The sequence below is a fragment of the Cyprinodon tularosa genome, unplaced genomic scaffold (genome assembly GCF_016077235.1).
Source record: "Cyprinodon tularosa strain WSP-4 unplaced genomic scaffold, ASM1607723v1 ctg142, whole genome shotgun sequence".
In the NCBI taxonomy this organism is placed as follows: Eukaryota; Metazoa; Chordata; class Actinopteri; order Cyprinodontiformes; family Cyprinodontidae; genus Cyprinodon; species Cyprinodon tularosa.
In genome coordinates this window covers 849,941-871,757 of record NW_024038243.1, presented here as the reverse complement: position 1 = coordinate 871,757, position 21,817 = coordinate 849,941, and the positions used below count along the sequence as shown (strand labels likewise).

The window sequence follows — 21,817 nt, the reverse complement described above, 5'->3', positions numbered from 1 at the left end:
TTACCTTTTGTCTCATGCAGCCTCCTTTTGCCCTGCAATGGCCTTTTCTCTGTCTTGCCCCCCTCTGTGGGACTGAGTGGATAATGCACCTGTCCTTCAGCTATCAGTGTCTGCTAACACAGCCACACTTTACCGTATTTATCTCCATGATTTGCATTGTTGTAACAACAGGACATGCTTCACAGCTGAAATTATTATAAAAGCATCTGAGTTGTATGAGTTTACAAAAGGCAAATCCTTTTTATCACAATTAGATGATCGAACAAAGTCCTCTGCATTAAATTCACTGTGATATATATATTTACTTTGTTTTCATTTCAACAAAAACAAAAACTATAGAATTGTGCTATGATCAGCTATTTTCTAATATAACGTTATGTTATATACATGGACAAAAATCTCTTAAGTGGATTTATGGACTGCAGATGTTATGCTAGATTAAACCACCAGAGGTCACTAAATACGAATCTAATTTCAACAAGGTGTACGTATATTTTATTTATAAAGTTTAAGTTTTTATCCTGATGTGAATCATTTTGATTAACAATGAATTTCTAATAATTGCATTTATTTTGAATTGTGCAGAAACAAATAGAATAAAAGCCTAATGTTAAATTAATTTATTTTTTACTATCATGGTTGAGTCCTTTTAAGTATTATTATTGATTTTTCGGACTGACCAAAACGTTCATAATCTTAGCTTTTTTCCATGTATGTACCTAAAGAAGTATGCACTAAAAGACATAAGCCAAATCAATTTTATTAATATTATTTATTTTAGGGTTCGTTTTTGTTTTTTTTTTTGTTTTTTTTTTGCTTCTTACCCTATCTCCATATCTGTTCAATATATTAGCTGATGTTTAAATTCTCATTTACAATTTAGTTTTTAAGGTGTTACAAATTCTACACGTTTTAGACAAGAAAGAAGCGCCCTACTCTTTAAAATTTATCAGCATCACTGCCAAAGAGGAGACCCGAAAATGTAACACTTCAGAGCTCCTACTCTGATTCTTCCAGTATCTACAATATAATGACAGCTTTGTATGATTTCCATTGAAATACCTTTGCAACCAAATGCATATTTGAATTCCCGAGGTTTATGTTTTCCCTCTTTGCGTTACAAGGGCAATTTAATTTAAGCCACGATGTCAAAAGCTATGTTATCTTGGTACATCCTCGTTTACAAATCCGGTTCCTAGTAGCCCATCTTGCTTTATTACACGATCTTTAAATTGTCAGGGCTGTCTCACATAATTACGCAATTAAATTATATTTAACAGTTGCGTGGCTTCGTTATTAATACAACAAATACAAGTAATGTTTTTAGAGTCACTAAAAGTTGAAGTTATGAAGTATTGCAGCTTTTAATGCAGTCACAGCAGCGGTACTGTCATGTTGTCAAATCAGACACCCCCGCGTTTCCACACAGCAGTGGTACATTCCGACGACGTCCTGCGCGGGAGCGGAAAACGTGCGTCGCCTCTGCGGAAAAGGGAGCGTTTTGTGTTATTGGTGAAATAACATCGCATACAGGCTTTAATCAACTGCAACCAATACCCTTCCCCTTTTCAAGAAGCCTGCACAGAACGGAGGTAAATTAACCACACACTTTCATTAGCTTTTTGTGCTTATTTTAAGCTAGCTAAGTCGTGGTAATGTGGCGTTTCGCGTTTACGTCCTGGTCGTCATCCTGCAGATCAACGTAGTTATTAATTATATGATGTATAAACCGAGTTTTTAGATAAGCAGCACTTTTTTAATATATCCTATGCCTCCAACTGATTCCACCTGTGCGTCATTACCTGGGGTATAAATGCAGCTGTTCTGCGGAGGCCTCGGAGGTTTATTAAAGAACAAACTCCAAGGGTGGAAAGTTTTGGAGAAGCAGGGCAAAATGTTCTAAAATTATATCCTAAGGTTTCAACATCTCACCAAACGTTTCATCTTGTTAAAAGTTTGAACAATGTACACATCCCAGGACATGTGCATCCATCTGGAATGCAGTCTAGGCATGCAGAGACTATTAAAGGAAGAGAACGCAGGTGGATTAATCCGTTGTCACGACAACTATTAGTCATAATGTTCACAATGCCGACCTGTGCAGAGGACTGGCTAAACATAATCCTTTGTTGAGAGAAATAGTCTATTCAAAAGATTTCCCCCTCCCTGCAAGGATGGCATCAATTAGAGGAGGAGCCATAGTAACCCATGGCAACAATGGAGGAGCTGTGGAGATCTTCAGCTCAGGTGGAAATATGTTAACCAACTGTTAAAATAAGTGGTGAGAAGAAAGCCGCTGTTTAAAGGGAGACATTGTCGGCTCTAATTAGATTTCCCCTGCTGTTTAACACGGTGATGGCAGAATCAGGCTGTGGGGACATTTTAGCTAGTAGAGGGATAGAGTTAACTTCCATTTGGTCTTTTGGAAGAAACTTTTTAGAGGTTGTAAACAAGTGGAGACTGGGGCAGCCCTTATGCTAAAGTGTTTCAGGTTAGGAAAACATTTAAAACCACTGGTTTATTCTGCTTCGGTATTACAGACTGATTCCATGAGATCCATTTAAAACACATTCAAGTTTCCTGTTTTAGTAGGATCTCAAGAAGTCAAGTCATTTGGATTTTAATTTGCCTTTAATTAGTTGGTCTAAAGCCTTGGCTCCAGTCTAAGTGGTTAGAGAAGATGTAATTTTGGTGTTTTGTTTTGTTTTACAGCTTGATTTCCCATTAAACATGGCTCGAGATTGGAAGCCAGGTGACCTTATTTTTGCCAAAATGAAGGGTTATCCTCACTGGCCTGCCAGGGTACGTCTAAGCTGTTTCACAAAGATCTTACCGTATACCTACTAGCTTTAATTACTCGTCCATTTATAGTTTTTGTTGTTTTTTTATAGATTGATGAAGTACCAGATGGGGCTGTAAAACCATCGAACATCAAGTATCCTATTTTCTTCTTTGGCACTCATGAAACGTGAGTACTAAACCTCTACCCTGATGGGTCCAGCAACACCGATGCCTCTCTGCATGCGTGGAGCCTGTAGAGCACTGTATCGGAGCGCGGGTTGTTTCCAGAAAGTCCTGTGACCGATACAGGAGTTGTTTCTAACTGATTGACTCACTAAACTGTGTTAAAAAACTTATCTATCAACATAATGCATCTGCTAAAAAAAAATTCTCTTTTATGGTTTATCATTAAAATTATCAAGAATTTTAGCAGCCTGAAAGGAATTGGAAAGTTTCACCTGTGTAATTTTAATTTTCTCGTTGTGTCATCCTTTTCCTCTTAGTTTTCACTGAACTTATCCGAATTAAAGTTAATTTCAAATTGACTCTTAGTTTATTTACTGTTTTTATCGTACTTATCGTTTTAAAATATTATTTAAAAACCTAGTCCACAAGAATCCCCATTGGCATTTTCCCCTAAAATTTCACGTTATGATATATTGTTGTGGCCCAGCTTTGATGGCACACACAAAAATAAGAAATCCACAAAGGCCGCAGATGCATCATGGACTAAGTAATTTACGCAGGCAAAAGAAAAAAAGTAGTTTTAGTTTTCTCAGTTTATTTCTCCTCAGGCAAACAAACAGAAAAAGGCAAACATTTCTTCCATGCTTCTAAAAAAAAAACATACGCCCACCCAGATGCATGCTGGTCCTACCACTGACAGCCTATTTATAAAAATAATTCACGCAAATTAATCATAACTAACAAAAAACAAAGGAACATGACTAAATAACCAAAAAACTTAATCTCATAACAATAAAGTAGAATAAACTTTGCTAGATTATCCACAAAAACAAAAAACCTTGTTAATTATTAACAAAAAATATTTGGCTCCTGCATATATGTTTACATTATTTTTTGGCTGCATCTAAAAATATCAAAGATATTTTCAGTTTAAGCATAGATATGAAATAATAAAATATAACCTACAATAACTTCAATCATATCATAGTACAAAGTGATCAAATTAATTCAGTTAAAATCAGCTGCCTGTAGTGTCTTTAAAAGTCCAGCAGGTGTCAGTATTCTCTGAGACAGTATCAACGCAGCATCAATATAGTTTGGCTTCAAGATGCCTCATTAACCATCACTATCTATACCGTAAACCACATCATGAACTTCAGCTCTACTTGGATCCTGTCATGAGATCCGGGCTTGATATAAAGAGACGGCATATTGTCATGTTTCAGAGGAACCAACGCAGATGCATTTCCTCTCCAGGAGGTTTCATATTCCAGATTCATATACAAAGTTCAGTAGATGAAATGGTTTAAAGGTGTTAGATGCAGGGATGTTTGATGAGGTCTGTTTTTAGTTGCCTTCTTTTCTTAATCAGGTCTGGTCTTTTGCCAATCTGCTGCATTTTTTTATGGTTTACAGAGTAGTATTTGTATACATGCATGAGTGACATTGTTTTTTTTCTCCTGCAGAGCATTTCTCGGGCCAAAGGACATTTTTCCATACTTGCCAAACAAAGACAAATATGCTAAACCCAACAAGAGGAAAGGCTTCAATGAAGGATTATGGGAGATCGAAAACAATCCCAAAGTGGAGCTGACTGCACCCAAGGTATGCCATTCAACTTGTTTGGAGGTTAAAGATCTGAATGAGTGCGTCGCATCATCTAATGTGGCTGTAATGTCGTCTCATCAAGCTGAGGTCTTAGTTAATCCAATGCTGTTTTTCTTTGAAGCCGGTTCCTCCTCCGTCCTTCATGGAGAAGGACTTGGACAGCGGTCCAGACGGAGAAGAAGAAACAGCCGATAAAGGAATCAAATCCAAAGTAAGTTTTTAAAGTTTCCTTCTTTTTTTTTTTCTTTTTTATCCTTTCATGTCTTTCATTCCCATGCAAATACATACAGATGCTTCACTGCATTGAATCTCTTCTGTTGTCAGATTTCTTTTTGCTTTAGCTTTATTCTGCCTGTCAAATCTTCCTTGTTGTTGTGTGTCTGCATCACAAGTGGAGGAATTCGTTTCCACGTAACAGTAGAGTTGTTCTCTGGTAGCAGAATAAAAGCAGGGTGTGCTACAGAAGAATACTGGCTGACTTCTCTCCCTTTCAAGACTGGTTGACCCCACCACGCTGCGTCCTATGCTGTGTCTTGGGTGCATTCAGGTTCCAGGAAAAGAGGCTGAGGAGGAGGAGGAAGAGAAGGAGGAAGGGTCTCTGATGTCTGAGCAGGGTCCTCAGAACCAGGATGTACGTACGTTTGCATGTTGGGCTCCGTGAAGCGTTGCAGGTCATTTCATCCCCTTAATTCGGTGGAACAGCATGCTGCACCGGGTGGTTTTAATCCTTTTATCTCTATTTTATTCCTGATTGATTTGAAAATCCCCTTTTTGGTCAAAACTGTTTCTCAGGCCGCTTTAGATTTGCGTGCAGGGTGTCCGGTTTTCTCCTGGTGATTAAACATCCAACAGAAATCAAAGCTTTTTGTATTTTTTGGTCACTTTGAGGGGAACATTTGACGCTCTCTTATGGTGTTTGAACAAAACATGAAATCCTGACTGAGCTTATATGAAATACAAAAGTTTTCCTTCTGTTTTGGGTCAGTTTCCTGCTTCTCTGTCTTACTGCTGCATGATTTCACCAATTCACTTCTTTACCATAATCTGACTTTAACAAACAACTATTCATGCTAAATTCATCACATTGCAGAATATCAGTTTCTACTGACAAAATCAGATTTTCGTTTTATTTTATATGCAAACAATCTCTAAAAGAAAGTAAGTATAACAATATTCCCTCTCTACGAATATTCAAGTGGGTGCAACACTACAACTGCCCACTAGAGGGTGCTGTGTCTCTATACTGAGAAGTAAATCTATATATTTGGTTTGTGTTCGGCTTTTGCTTTTGCAGCTTCTAACATTCTGCTGAATTGCAAGGCTCATTGTGTTTGAGATAAACTGAAATAAAAACATATTTTTATGATTAATTTTTAGGTTTCTGCTCTGAAGGAGTCAAATGATCTATTAAAACCCAAGAGAGGGAGAAAGAAAAAGGTTGGCAGTAATCCTGCGCATGTTTAAATGAGTTTACTAAATGTATTGGAGCAACTTAATTGTGACATTGTTAATTTCAGTGTTTCTTTTTTTTTTTTTTAGACTGAACAGGATAATGACAAAGAGGAGGATCCAGGGAGCCCTATGAGTCAATCAGGTAGGATTTCTGCTGCATTCGCATCAGTCTGTCACAAACTGCAGAGGTGGTAAAAGGTTGGCTGTGATCTGATGGGTTTTCTTTTTGCCTCCTACAGATTTTAAAATCTTAATATACATAAAATCTAAGCAAAGTCTGTTTTTGCAATGTTTTGTAATTTACTCTGGTCTAATCCTGACCCATTCTTGGCTTTATTATTTATTTTAAATCAATTAATCCAATTTTGTTTTTTATTTCTAAGATTTTTATTTTGTTTTCCACCAATTCTTGTCCTTCTGGGCAATTACTTACATTTGCAATATAATCGCAATTTAAAAAAAATGCAATTTTCAAATTGTAGAGCACTGCACTGCAAAAAAAAATGTTAATCTAAATAAGTTTTTTTTTTTTTCTTTAAATTTGTGCATTTTTTTTCTTCAACTGAGGAGGTAAATGAGACACTTTGCCAATGGAACAAGACAATTTACATTGAAAATAAGAAAAAAAACATCTAAATTTTGTTATTTCAAGTGCATAGTATCTAATTATCTTATTCTGTGTAAAACTACTCATTCCATTGTTAAACGATCTTATTTACCTGCTCAAATTAAGAGTAAATTCACTTAATTTAAGACATTTTTACTTATTTTTAGATCATTTTTGCTATGTGATGTTTAAATCGCAGAATAATTGGCCAGAGTAAGACACTAAACTTCTCCCTCCAGCCATTTAGATGGTGGAAAAATGCTTGAAGTAGGTTTTCACCACACAGACAGGTGGATAGATTTGCAGCTAGCAGCAGATCCATGCAGGCCGGTAGAGGAAAACACTTTTTCACTCAGTAGTTACAGTGAAGTTCTGTAACATTAGACTTTGGGAAAACAAGCTTTCAGAAACTGAAAGCCTGGATTGAAACATCTAAGGGCTTGAGGTTAGTGCAAAGGAAAAACGAAATAAAGTCGCAGCTTTGGTTAAAAACAATCGCAATTTAGATTTTTGCTAAAATCGTTCAGACTTAGCTCATAGTGACATCAGTTCATTACCGTTTGTTCTTGGATGTCTCCTCATAGCTGATGATTCCAAAAGCTGTTAGTTGTATTTTTATTGTTTCGATTTTGACTTTTTTACGGCTGTTTCACAGCTTGAATTTTAAATTAAGATCACCTCCCGGAGAGGATCATTGAAATAAAAGCCAGTTCTTGAAAGCAATAAATGTAATTTGGTTTGTTTTTTTAGTATTATGAAACTAAACTTGGGAAATAAAATCAATTAATCCGATTTGATAGTAAAAAAAATGGTGATTAGATTTTAAGCGATATACCTAGCCCTAGTGTTTTTCCACCTCTTAACTTAGTGGGGTTTAGATGTTGAGTAGATCCAAGGGCGTAGGAATATGTTTATAATTGGGGGGGACACATGTCGGAAATCTGAGATTCGTAAATATTCAACAGAAACATATCTTAAGTACGCTACTTAAAAAAAAGGCTATTTAATCTTTTACTTTATTCCTTTATAAATGTGTTTGCAAAAATAATGCATTTAAAATTTACATAATGCATTTGTTCATAAGATGTGAGCATATCACCAAACAAAATGACTGGAGTCTTTTATTAAGCAAAGGGAGATGTCTTTCAAGGGCTTCAGCCCTTGGCATATTTAGTGTCCGCATACGCATTAGAAAATCAAATATTTCAGTTTGATTAAAAACAATTCAGTAGGCCACAGAAGTGCAAAGTTTGATATGTTTTATTTTTTCAAACTTGCAATAATGGTCAAAAATGAATTTATATAGGTTGACTGACAGAGGGAGCTGACAGTGTGTTGAAGAATTATGGACAGGGCGCTTTGAAGCATCTGGTTCAAAAACGTATTCTAAACCTTTGGTAGAAATCCATCTATCCTTCCATTTTCTGTACACCCTGTCCCTTAGTGGGGTCAGGAGGTGCTGGTGCGCCAGTCTGTCCAGACCTTTGGTAGAAATGGCGCCTTTAATTCCAGTTTGCAGTAGAGAACAGAGAAACTACAGAGTTGTCAATGTTGTGTTAATCTGTTTATAGTCTAAAAAGAGGAGCCAGCAGTTTATTTGAGGAAATAAAGGTGCAGAAGTTAATTAGTTGGTTAATTAGTGGTTGCACAACCAATGCGACCGCCGCTGCTAAGAATTAAAATTAATTCTCCCTGTGGTTTTAACTAACGATCAGGAGCACGGCAGGTATAACATCTGTCCATTTCGAGGAATCAAAACCACGAAAAAAATAATAAATCCTCGTAAAACTCACGCCCAGACCGGGCTAATTTCAACACAAGTTGTGTTAGGTGACTGTTACTCACACTGACGTTTCTCTTTTAAAAAAATCTGAGTAAGTCCTACTGCTGTTTCAGCCTTTTAGTTGGTGGTGGCATTGTACTTAAATGAGATATATATATAAAAAAAAAAAAAAACATTTTGGCTAGCGTGGCAAACATCTAGAGAAAGTAAGCAGTTAAATATTGGATGAGTGATCAGCCCAAGACTACAGAAGAGGATAGGGCCATTGAAAAAAAAAAAGTTAAGTGATTTTTAAATTTTATTTCAGTTTAATATGGGAAAAAAGTCCGAATTCTGACTTTTTTTCTCAGAATTCTGACTTTTTTTTTCTCAGAATTAAGACTTGTTTTCTCAGAATTCTGACTTTAATCCCAGAATTCTGACTTTTTTTCTCAGAATTTTGGATCTTAATGTAGATGGGCACCATGAAGGCAGAGATGTGGAGCACTCAGCTTCACTGACAAAGATGTGAGTTTGTTTGAGAGAGCCAGTGACACATTGGTGGCAACTTTTTACGTGCCCGAGGGGTCCCCTCATTAATGGAGGAGCAGAAGGTCATTAAAACAAGAGAGCTAGTCTCTAAAACAGACATGGCTATGGCTTGATGTTAACATTTTGTTATATTACATTTGTGTTGTGTTTTCCAAATAGTATAGAAAATTAATGGTGGGTTTATAATGTTTACCTTTTATGAGCAGGACAGTAAGCAGAGAAGTGTAGCATTACCTCCAACTAGTTAAACTCATAATTATGAAGTGATTCAACAAATTCCTCAAGTAAAAAAGTGCAACTTTTATTTTTTTTTTTACCAGATTTGTTGATTAATTTCAAAATTATGTATTCCTTCCAAATTTCCAAATCTGAAGAATTTTTTAAACCAATATCTACATTATTTAGCATTTAGTTTGTTTTATCAGTACATCCTGTTATATTTCTTTAAAAGTGTATTTTACATTTTCTTGCACAGCAAGCTCAGCAGATTTGAAATTGTGTGCTTGTGTAAACACAAGTAGTCAATCTTTACTCTAAACATATATTCTGGTTATTTTTTAGTTAGACCTTCTTGTTTTTATATATCTGTATAGTACCCCCCCCCCCCAAAAAAAAAAAAAACACTGTAAATTGATTAGAAATATTAATCATCTGTCAGATTTATGAGAAAAAATGTCAGAAGAAAAAAGTCAGAATTCTGACTTTTTTACCCATGTTAAACTAAAAAAAAAAAGTAAAAATCAGTTAACCTTTTTTTTTTCAGTGGCCCTAATCCTCTTCCGTACAAGACCAAGATGACTAAACCAAAAAGATTCAGTTTCTATATATGAAAGTGAACTGACAAGACGTTATAAATTGGCAATATTCATAGCAGCATTCCCGACAGACCATTTCACCTCATTCACAAGTTTCTGAATTCTGTGTCGCTGTTTCCCTCCCTTCAAACACACAGCAGTTCAGAGAGGGGAGGGGGAGTACAGTGACGTAACGCTATGCTGCGCCTTCAAAATAAAAGCACGCTAGTTAAAAAAAATGTCAAAATAATATGTTGCGGTACAATTTTTTGGGGGGGACATATCCACCTGGCTTTTATATTGGGGGGGACATGTCCCCCCCGTCCCCCCCCGCTTCCTACGCCGCTGAGTAGATCTATAAGAAGGTCTCTGCCATGGATTAGCAGCATTACTGTTCATACAGTGCGTTTCTCACGGGACTCATTGTTCTCACCTTCCAGAACACCGTCCATCTTTGAATATGGGGCGACATTTCAGTCTTTCTTGGATAGAAGCGGCTCATTGATTGTTCCAGTGTCTCCCATTTACATGCAGCTGATGTTGAGCAAGCTCTGCGCTGGTGGCAACAAGATCCTGGGCCCCATTGAACCTACTGAAGCGTATTAAGATGCAGAAAATTTTGCTTTAACGGTTATTTACAGCAGGTTTTTATAAATTTTTCCATCAGAGGCCATTTTGGTGCAAAGTGATGATTCTTGCAGACTAACATCTTGTGACGATTTGAAAAATGATTGCTACTCTTTTCTATGATTTAATGTGCTTGTAAATTAAAGTTAAAAAACTTTTTGTTTTTTTTGCACAATCATCTAAAACCAGAAGAACTTCCTCCACAGAACTATAGCTGCAAAGTTTTCATAAAATGTGCTTCACTGCTTAAACTTTTGAGCATCATTATGAAGAATCAGAAACTCACTACAAATAATAATACATTTAATTTATACTGCACTTTCCATGAAAAGATCTCAAAGCGCTACAGTTAAAAAGAGAATACCATGAAAAAAAATTTAAAGGGGAGCAAAAGCTTTGCTAAAAAGAAATGTTTTAAGGCCTTTTTTCAATTCAGTGGATTGAGGTGTCCTCAAAGGCTACGTTCACACTTTTGTGTGTGTGTGAAATCCGATTTGTTTTTCTGCGTTGCCATTCACATTTTCATCGCAAGTGTCCCGCATGCACAGTAGTAGGGGTGGGTATTGCCAAAGAAGTCACGATTCGATTCGAATCACGATTCACAGGCCACGATGCGATTCTATCACGATACATCACGATACTTGAATTATTGCGATGAATTGCAATATTTTCTCCTCCATGTTTTGTTTTTGAATGACTCGGCACAGTATCCCACGGCCGAAAATGCTTGTGACACAAGGCAGCGTGCGTCAACACATTTGCAGCAACATCTACTGGACTGGAAGTGGTATTGCACTTGTTTTTGGCTGATGTTCGCCAACCATTCATGCAATTTTATTTATTCATTTTTTTAAATTAATAATCGATTCTTGGCATCAAGAATCGATGCAGTAGATCACAAAAATTAGAATCACGATGCATCATCATCACGATTATTTTGCACACCCCTACACAGTAGAGGACGCAATGACGTCACAGGCCAGCGTGCTCTGTGTTTACGGAAGTAAACATGGATGATAGTGCTGGAGTGCATCTAGCGATCTTTTCAAGATGGTTAGACATAAATACAGCTCTCCGCATCATCATCTGCTATCGTTGTTTTTTTACCACTTCTTCATAGCAAGACCCAGAATAGTGACCTTTGTCGGGTATAAATAGCGTTCAGGTCGGATGAATGCGACCTGGTCGTTCAGACACAGGTTGCATTTGAAAAGATCGGATTCAGGACCACATAGGATTTAGGTCACTTCAGGCTGCAGTGTGAACGTAGCCAAGGTGTCAGGGAGGGCATTCCACAGATGTGGGGCAGCAGCACAAAATGCCCCATCTCCTATTGTCCTGAGTCTGGTTGTGGGAATGTGGAGAAGTTTGAATGAGTGAAGCAAAGGGAGCTGGTTGTGTTCTGTTTGTGTGTTAAGTTCTTTGAGGTAGAGGTTTGCATCTCCATGGATGCATTGATGTGTGATGAGGGAAACCTTGCAGTCAATCCTGGTTGGGGTGGTAAGTCATTGTAATGAATGGAGAATGTGGGTAAAGTGCTCTGCACTCTCATTAGGATCCTAGCTGCAGAGTTTTGAATGTACTGAAGCCTCTGCAGACTATTTCTAGGGATCCCAATGAGAAGTGCTTTGCAATAGTCCAGTCTAGAGGAGACAAATGCATAAACCAGCTTTTCGGTGGAGTTTAGAAATGTTACAGAGGGGGTAGAAAGGTCTTGCATAGGTGATGGAATAATCAGAAAAGCCTTGAAGAATGAATCAAACACGCATAGAGGGCAGTGATGCTTTATGAACCCCTGTTGCACAAACTGAATGTTAAACTTTGTGTTTTTCTTGTTCATGGAATCAGGTGCAGAGGGTCCTAAACGAAGAGGCAGGAAGCCCAAAAGCGAGAAGCTGATTTTGCTCCAGCAGGACCAGCAGGGATCCGGAAGTGAAGTGTAAACGATCGATTCAGCCGTCCTACGACACCCAATAAGGAAACGAAAGCTCTTAATTATAGCTCCTTCTGCTTTTTATCCTCTCTTAGGGAAACAAGTGAGTCAGAGAGGAAGCGAAGGAGGACAGTGGACGACAAGCAGCAGAGCGGAGAGGAGGAAAAGAGGAAGAAGAGGGAGGGCAGTAAGGGAAAGGAAGCCGAGCTGAAAGAGTCTGAAGCCAAGAAGAAGAAGCTGTCGAAGGATGACGGCTCCTCCGGCTCCGATGACGACGAGGCAAGGCTCCGCATACACGTCCAGACGGTGTGACCAGAGGATCCTCACTAATGTTTTCTTTTTTCTGTTAGTTTCAGAAAAGCAAAGGCAGGAAGAAGCTGCAGAACTCTGAACCGGAGAAAGATGTGAGGCGATGGAAAGCAGACGAATCCAGAGAGTGAGTTCATGTCTCTCCTCCAGCAGGCTGGGCTCATCTTTCCTCTCTGGTTTAACTTTCACCGTGTTGCTGTGAGGGATGGATAAATGTGGCTTAACTGTAGCAGAAAGCTGATATCTCACCATCAGATCAACTCATTATCAAGACCAGGTCATTGTGTCCATTTAAATGCCTTCAATAAAACCTCTGAAATACAACCATTTTTATCTCGGGTTAAGAAGTCCCTCTAAATATGTGGTTCTCTGGCGCCTTGAACCCTGGGTGATTTGGATCAGGAGGATCCTAACGCTGTTTTTCTCTCTCTCTCCTTCAGGCCTGAAAAAGAGGATGTGAAGAAAATGGAGGCAGGACCCAAAAAAAAAGGTCAGTCTGGACGATGTTTTTAAATAAATAATAAATTAAGTCAGAATAACCAGCACTCTTCATAAAAAAGCATTGGAGTGCCTGTTTCCAGATGTCTTTTATTATTCAGATTCTTATTCTTTAGACTAATCATCCTCTTTTGCATTCTATGTTTCAGAAATGTCGACTGACCTGAAGCTCCAGAAGCTCCACAGTGAGATCAGAATTTCCCTTAAAATCGACAACCCTGTAAGTTCTTCTTAACTCAACAGCACTTTCTATCTATTGACTACCTGGTTACTGCAGTAGAACCATTTCACACTCAAATTGAATTATACTAATTAAGCACGGTTGAATAATAAATTCAGTTTTCGGCATCCATGCTGTTCACACTTTCTACGAGTAGTTTGGGGAATCTTTGAGCCCACAGCATGACTGATCCTCCACTATACGTTACAGAGGATATGTGGCATTTTCTGTTTAAGAAAACCAGCTGATTGCTTCCAGTCATTGATTTGTACGACACACTCCTGTGTGAGCATGAGGCCACTGTAGATATTTACTTGCATTATGTAGCTGACTGCAGCAATCCCTCATACTGAGCATGCATGCCGGGACAGTGTACAGGAAAAACTTCCATTTAACAGGAAGACATTTACAGCTCAATCAGGTTAGTGTGAGCTGCCTTCTGCTGTGGCAAACTGGGGCTTCAAGTAGACAGAAGTAAACGTACAAAACAAACATAAAAGCACTGATCTATAAATACTTTCTATGTTAAAAAGGGAAAGAGACGGTTAACCAGATGAGCTCTGAGCCAGGCTTTCATGTAAAAGGGATTAAGGAGAACAAATAAAGTAAGTTACGCGAAGAGCTAAGCTTATTGCTATGTCTGGAAGAGAAACTGGACTAAACAATAAAAAAAACTATAAATACAGGCCCAACTCTATCATCTGTAATCAGATGTGTTGATGGCAGCGTTTCCGATTATATTTCTCTCCTGGATGGTGTCGCGAGAAAGAACATAAGGTTAGCTGTTAGAATAATAACAGTGCAGAATTGAAGAATAGGGATAGAATGATGAAAGGTGGTCCCTATGTCCTCCAGCAGCCTAAGCCTATAGCAGCATATAGAGATAGTTCAGGATGACCTCAGCCACTCCAACTGTAAGCTTTGTCAAAAAGGGAAAATTTTAAGCCTAGTCTTAAAAGTTCATGGAATAGAAAAATAAAATCAGCTGTTCAGTCCCACAATTTACTCTTGAATCCGAAATCTTCCCCCCAAAAAACCTAATCAGTTCAATAATGTAGTAGGTAATGTATTTAAGAGCTTTGTTTGGGTGAGTATATTCAATCAAATGTCAGTGTTTTAAAAAAAAACAAGTTTTGCTTAAATATCCTTATACAGCTCATCAAAGACTGCCACAGGTGCATAAAGAAATAATCCAGCAGGAAGAATATGAGGGAGCCCAAATTATTTATCAGTCTAAAGATCTCCTTGTTTTCCCTCCATCCCCTGATCTCCCTCACTAGGACGTGAAGAAGTGCTTGGACGCATTAGATGAGATCGGCTCCCTTCAGGTGACGACTCAGCACCTGCAGAGACACAGTGAACTTATTGCAACGCTCAAAAAGGTAGAACTGCAGAGTTTGGTTTGTTTTTATAGCCTATAGACCTCTGACGTGCTGCTGATCCTGTTTATCATCCAGATCCGGAGGTTCAAGGCCAGCCAGGACATCATGGACAAAGCCTCCATGTTGTACAACAAGTTTAAGACCATGTTTCTGGTGGGGGAAGGCGAGTGCGTGCTCAGCCAGGTGCTGAACAAGTCCTTAGCTGAGCAGAGGCAGCATGAAGAGGCCAAGAAAGGAGCTCTGAAGAGAGTGGAGCACGTCAAGGACGGCAGCACAGGTAGAGTTCAGAAGAAGCTCTTATCATTTTAAAAGGGGGAAACCTGCTTGCATTCATCACGCCTAGAGGGATATACTTCAAATCCAGTCATTAAATATTACATGGCATCAATGAAATTGAAATCAGAAATCAGGCTTTTACAGGAGAAGTCAGCAAAAGAATAACCAATGTACAGTTATACCTAAAACTAATACATTCGCGTTGATTTAATGAATTTAGTGTTAATCAGTAAAAAAATAAAAACAATTTTCGTCTGGGAGCGGCCATTTTTGCCTAAATATAGTAACACCTCTGCTGACATCCTCCAGCAATGACGTCATGGTGCGGTAAGCCTAGCGCCATTCTCCCCGCTTTACAAGCAAACTCAATGGGAACTACTAGACACATCTGCAATCAACAACAATTATTAAAGATTTCCAGAGGACTTCACCATTGAAATTCACCAGAGCTATAGTTAAACCGACAATGCCCAATGTCCATGGCAGCTGGATGTTGGAATACATCAGGTAAAAGTTAAAGAAATTAGTTACTTCACATTTCTGATTCCTGATCCTCCACGGACGGGTTTGTCATTGGATTGCCAACTTGAAGAGGGAGGATTTGCCATCGAACTTCTGGCCACAGAAAACGTACTTTCAGAAGGTTGAATTCTGAATATGACCGGATAACTTTTCCTTTAAAAGGCCTGTTTGTTTCTATGATTTGAATACTGGGTTTGAGCTCCTTTTTCATGAATCGCTGCATCAATGCAAAAAGCTAGAGAATGGGAAAATGCAAATTTCAACAAAAGATGCTGGAAAACGAGGAAATCGGGACATGCCTGCAGCCTGTCGACGATAAAAATTATGGGTACTTGTTAATGGCATTGAAATTATTTCTAAGAGCATTAAAAGAGCATTCAATTAGAGTTACTCATTCCTGTATAAACCCTGATAAATACATCTGGTAACGTGTAACATTTAGTTGAATTATATTTAAAATTGTATTTTTTTACATCTTATTTTATACTTTGTTGTAAACATTTCAGCACTAGTGTTACTCCTGTGAATAAGGTTAATGTACATGTAGCAGCTTGTTGCAGGACATCCTTGTAACAGAGATCTTTCCTGGTAAAATAAAGGCTAAATAAAATCAATGAAGATGTTAGAAAACCTCCGTCCAGTCCAGCGCTCGCCTTCATGGTCCTGTTGCCTTCTGACCCAGACTGACGGACCGTTAGGGGTGGGTATTGGCAAAGAAGTCATGATTCGATTCGAATCACGATTCACATGCCACGATGCGATTCTATCACGATGCATCAAGATACTTGAAATATTGCGATGCATCGCGATGCATTGCGATATTTTTACTGAACACTGTAGGAAAAGGATACAGCCATTACCAGTGGCTGACTGGCTGGGTGTGATCTGGATAGTGTCTTCAATTGATACATAACTGAAAGCAACTGAATTCGTACATAGCTGTATTTATTGAAATGACTTTTGGAGGTGTTGCCATGAAAACAAATACTGGACAGAAATATTACTGGCGTGGACACACTGACAAAAAGATCTTAGGATTCATCAAACTTAAAATAACAAAATAAGGATAACCAGTGCCGTTTACATGGCCTCAGTGGTCCTTTAAACCAGTGAAACGAAAACATTCATATATATATTTCCCCTTTTGCAAATGACATGCGTCATATCAATTTAGTTTTTACCTTCTTTGTTTTTAAAGCCAAAATGCATCCAAGCATCTGACTTGAAATGTGATGGAGCCGGGCGGATTTCCTCAGTGTCCTCCATGTTTTGTTTACTAATGACTCGTCTCAGTATCCCGCGGCCGGAAATGCTTGTGACACAAGGCAGCGGGCGTCAACACATCCACAGCGACATCTGCTGGACTGGAAGTTGTATTCCACTTGATTTGGCTGATGTGCGCCAACCATTCATGTATATTTTTTGTTCATTTTTAAAAATTAAGAATCGATACTTGGCGTCAAGAATCGATGCAGCAGATCACAAAAATTAGAATCGCGATGCATCGTCGTGATGATTAATTTGCACATCCCTACGGACTGCTGAAGCTTATTAACCCTTTGCACATGCTCAGATGTTAAAAAGATGATCAAGATGTTTAATCATCAGACTCCAATATAAAATGGTTTTAGGTATTTTCTCGATTAACTTTTAATGAATAATATATTTTTGGTTGAACATAAAAGGGAGTGGTTTCATAGAAACTTTTCTTTTTGTCTGTTACTGTGAAAAATGATTACATCTGCTTCTAGTGTATGAGGAAAATTCCTCTGGTTGATAAATGGATAAAAATTACAGGCGGTTTGAATCCAGGAAGGAGCTCAGCGCTCAGCCTGCTGCCTCTCCTTCCCCCTGGGCTGTCATGGGATCTCTGTGGTTGACCTTCTCAGGAGAAACGAGCTTTTATCAAATACTGCCGCCACAACCTTACTCCTAAATACCAAATTTGATGGGTTGTCTTTTTATTTTTGCACAGCGCAGCAAATGGATGGAAAATCTATCAATTTAGCGAAGTTCTGCAGAGCTGGGTGTCATCACATGCTGCTGCTCGCGCTGGTTCGGAAATTAAGGCCGTTCACCGTACAATTATAGAGCGATTGTTCAGTGCCCTTAAGTGACCTGAGTGGTGCTTTTAAATCATATTATTATACTGAAAAACTCTCCATTCCTGCCCTGCAGACAAGGTGACCAACGGGGACATCAGCCCTGAGGAGAAGAAGCAGGAGGTGGAGATGGAAAAGCTTGAAGATGCCTCAGCAGGAGAAAATCACAGGTAGAGGATCCAGGTTTGAGCTTCCTGGACTGAAAGGAGACCTTTAACTATTGGATCCACTTTTCTGCTCATCTTCTGGTTTTAGACTCGGAGGGATCAGATTTTATTTAGAAGAGTCATTAAACTGATGTAAAATCAACCAGAACGTTTGAGCCTAATTTAACAGATTCTTTAGTTTTTATTACTTTAAATAAAATAAGATAATGCAAGAAAAATCCATTAATATTAGAGGTAAGGATTCCTTTTTTGATAAGTTTGTTAGTAGGAGTGAACTGTTTTTAACATGGAGCAATCCTCTCCCAAGAGCAAAGCAGGGCCTCGTTTCAGGGAGTTGGATTAACCTAATCTGAGTAGAGAGCAGATATTCTGAGTCCACTTATTCAGCGGTTTGCTTTTCAGGATCTTTGGTTTCTGGACAGGTGGTGTTAATCAGTTAGCAGAGTTCAATCAGAAAGAGCGCGAGCAGAAAAGAACATCCGCCAAGCAACAGGAGGAAATAAGCCTCAGAGTGGGAATTGCTCACCAGTGGAACCTAAAATGTTAATCAGTGACGCTGGATTAAGATTACAAAAAACCTATTAAAACTAAAGGTTATACTGTTCCTTCTGCAAAATGAGATTTAACTCTGCAGAGACCATCATGAGTTCAATGTTGAGTTCAAATCCCAGTCATTTAACATAGAATGTGTAGTGTGTGTGTGTAAATCCCTTTATTGTCCCACAATGGGGAAATTCCCTCTCTGCATTTTAACCCATCCCCTTGGGGAGCAGTGGGCTGCCATTGTGTAGCACCTGGGGAGCAGTGTGGGGTTAAGGGTCTTGCTCAGGAACCCAGAGTGCAGGCTGTGGGGATCGAACCAGGTACTGCAACCTTCTCAGAGCACAAGCACTCTGCTCTAACCACTAGGTCAACACTGAAAAATGAACGAGCGTGGGTGCATATTTCTTATATCATGGGGACCATTTTCCGTGGGGACCGAGTGCTCTAGTGGGGACCAACCTCTGGTCATCATGGGTACAAATGCTTTTCTAGCGTTTTGTTAGGTTTAGGACTGAAGGGCTGGTTATACTTAGCCTGGGTGCCATTCCGAACTTAGTCCCGCCCACAACGTTTGAGGTCGGTAAGTTTGGTCTGGCATTGCTCAATAGTAGTGCGAGTATGCTAGCACAATATCTGGCGGGCCAATCAAATTGTCAGGGCGGGCTTTATACGATGATGGACAGATGATCAACAGTAACGTAATCAACCACGTCACCAAAGCGCCTTTGGGTGACAACAACAATGGCTGCCGCTGGAGAGTTGAGGTGTGTAGATTCTGTTATTAGGTCTGTTCTAGAAGATATCGACAGCAAATTAATTTTAAAAGAGGAACAGAGAAACGCGATCAAGGCTCATCTTCTTATTTTAGGCGTGAAACTGCACGCTTTGATTTTTGTTGACAACAACTCTGCGTCGCTTACTACACGTCACGCACTCCGTTGCTCTTATTGGTTGTAGGTCTATCCAATTGAGTGCAGAGGCATTTTTTTCCTGGTTCGTTCGAAACACGCCCCATAATCACAGCTCTATGGAGCAGTATCAGACTCATATTCTGACTAGAATTGAGTCGGACTACGTCAGGCTAAGTTATACTCCCACAGCAGGGACAATCGTGAACTAGCTGTGGGTCTAGATACGGCCGAGGCGGTAAGGAAGTGGGGGCAAGTTTGTCCGACAATGGAGGGACATGAGGGGCAAAAAGAGCGGGGATCCAGGTGGGAAAAGGGTCCCAGCGTTCTCGCGCACCTTGCCCCTTTAGCTGGTCCAACTTCACCAGTCATTTTCCACAATGGCGGTCATAAAAAACCAAACAAGCTGGTAAGGTACCAAACAGGAGATACAAATAGTATAGAGCAGATGTAGATTTGACCAATCAGGGGCCTCCTGTCTGCAGCACTGTCTGCGGTCACCTATAATTATGGAGAGATGCAGCAGAGTGTCTGCGGCAGGGGCGGGGGACGTCTCTGCGTTCACTGTGACACACGCAGACGACCTGGTTTCTGAGTAAAAATCAGCCTTTAGATGTGAATTGAGTTTAGATCAGGGTTGTATATGAACCCGTAATGATTCAGGTAAGGGTCACAGTTAGACTAGATATGAGTTAGAAATATGTGTCTAGTGCAACCCAGTAGGCACATTAAGGATGTAGCAGTGAATCAAGATAAAAAACAAAATGCCGTTAAATCGGTTAGTAGCTGTAAGGTTTAACATTAACCTGGTGAATTAAATAATTAATATGTAAGAAGTTAAACCTTGGTTCATGATTTTCCCTTTCAAATGACTCTACAAGTTGTAAGAACAAGAAACCATGTTTAGAATACAAAGGAGAACCTAAAAAGCATTAAAAAAAATCTTTATTTAGTGAAGGAACAGTGAATGTGACACCATCCTATGCCTGGAAACCCTAAAATATATGAACAGAAGATGTGCTTTAACTACCCCAGAACTTCTGAGTTCTGAAGCGAGATCTGGATCAGAGAGCAGAGCTGGAATCAGTCCTCCCAGCATTCGCAGAACGATTTTTTGGCCCAATGGAACATTTTTAAAAATGGAAACGTTTTGTTTATATTTCAGTCAAAGGTCAGCAGATGGAAAAAATTATTAGAATTCATTTTTTTTATTATTCCTGAAAGCTGCTGAAGAAAAAAAATGGCTTATTTTAAAGGTTTTTCAGTAAACAGTGTAGCTGCTGTAGTTTGGAGTGGAGCAGCCAAACGCACCAATCAAAGCTGCTGGAACCCAGTTTATTCAAGTAATTTCTCTAGTTTAAGATTAGCTCTGTTATAATAAATCATCCAGACTGTATTAACCCCCCCTCCTCCCCCTCTCTGTGTTTGACTGCAGTCTTCTGAAAGCTCAGGAGTCCAGCTGAGCGTCCCGCCGGCCTGAAGAACGGATTCGCTGCTGTACTGGGAAAACCGTCATTCCAATGGTTTCCAGTTTTCTGAACTTTAGTGTTGCTGCTCCACGGTTTCAGTTCACCGATTACGTCTTGCTGCATAGTTTATTTTTGTACTTTGACACCTCGTGCTGCCTGCTGTTTGATGTATTTAATTCATGTCCGCGTCGCGCTCAGAAACCTGCAGGTGTGAATGTTAAGAGAAAACAGGGTCAGGAACATTTTATTCCTTTACTTTCTTTCTTCATCTTGAGTCCATCATTTCATTTAAAGAGTTAGGACTAAACCGCTCCGGACTTGAAGTAGAGAAACTGTTTTAATGCTCTGTGATGCATGTTTAACAGATCATCCTCTCCCATCCAAACAGAAAGATGTTGAATTTGCCAAAGTTTCATTAGCCGAGAAAGTGCTGTATTTCCCACCATGTTTAAGTGTCTTTTAATGTCTCTTTTTAAAACCTAGATGTAAATAAGAGTATTTTTGTGCTTTTGTCATCATCTAGTAATAAAGTGGTAGTTACAGCATGTTGCCTTCTGGTTTTATTCAGACGTCATTCATCCTTTTAACATAGAACCAGCGTGAAATCTTAGAAATGTCCCTGTGGACATAAGGATGTATAAAAGCTTCAGTTCCGATCACACTTTTTATAAACATTATGGACCAATTTAGCTATTTTAAAAATATAAATAACTGGACCCAAATGTGTAGAATACAGTTACTGTCCTCAAGGACTGGAAGATGCACCTCGCAATAAATAAATGTTGAATCTGTGTTTTTCCCTTTTTTCAGCAGGTAAGACAATTTAACAATGAATAAGCTGATTTACATTTAAAAAAAGACTTCCTTTATTTTAGACACGCCTTCTATTGGCAGATCATCTCACTTCCCTGCTCAAATTAAGGGCCAATGCATGCTATATCCACTTTTTTTTGTGGAAATGTTGGTAACTTAAGAAGCTGGTTTGTTCAGAAAGTTGAGTGGAAGGTAAACATGTAGGAAAACCATTTTAAGACTTGGGGAGTGCCAGAGGAGGGGCCTAGTGACTGAGGTGTTACGGTGCTTTACTGTTCAATAAATGGGCCTGACCAGAACCCTGTA

At 39.0% G+C, this 21,817-nt stretch overlaps 1 protein-coding gene across 2 annotated transcripts; it reads left to right on the top strand.

Moving 5' to 3' along the window:
• The first annotated feature begins 1,433 nt into the window (after positions 1 to 1,433).
• psip1a (PC4 and SFRS1 interacting protein 1a) lies at positions 1,434 to 21,243 on the top strand. Of its 2 annotated transcripts, XM_038278579.1 has the most exons (17): positions 1,434 to 1,592; positions 2,713 to 2,802; positions 2,892 to 2,968; positions 4,434 to 4,572; positions 4,697 to 4,786; positions 5,123 to 5,206; positions 5,953 to 6,012; positions 6,115 to 6,169; positions 12,218 to 12,308; positions 12,398 to 12,581; positions 12,653 to 12,738; positions 13,052 to 13,101; positions 13,259 to 13,329; positions 14,610 to 14,711; positions 14,787 to 14,988; positions 17,688 to 17,781; positions 20,665 to 21,243. In XM_038278579.1, exons 2-17 carry the CDS (start codon positions 2,731 to 2,733, stop codon positions 20,690 to 20,692), a joined length of 1,485 nt encoding a protein of 494 aa, XP_038134507.1. In that variant the 5' UTR covers positions 1,434 to 1,592; positions 2,713 to 2,730; the 3' UTR covers positions 20,693 to 21,243. The 2 variants fall into 2 exon arrangements, with proteins under 2 accessions (XP_038134507.1, XP_038134508.1); XM_038278580.1 differs by lacking the exon at positions 5,123 to 5,206.
• The last annotated feature ends 574 nt before the right edge of the window (positions 21,244 to 21,817 follow it).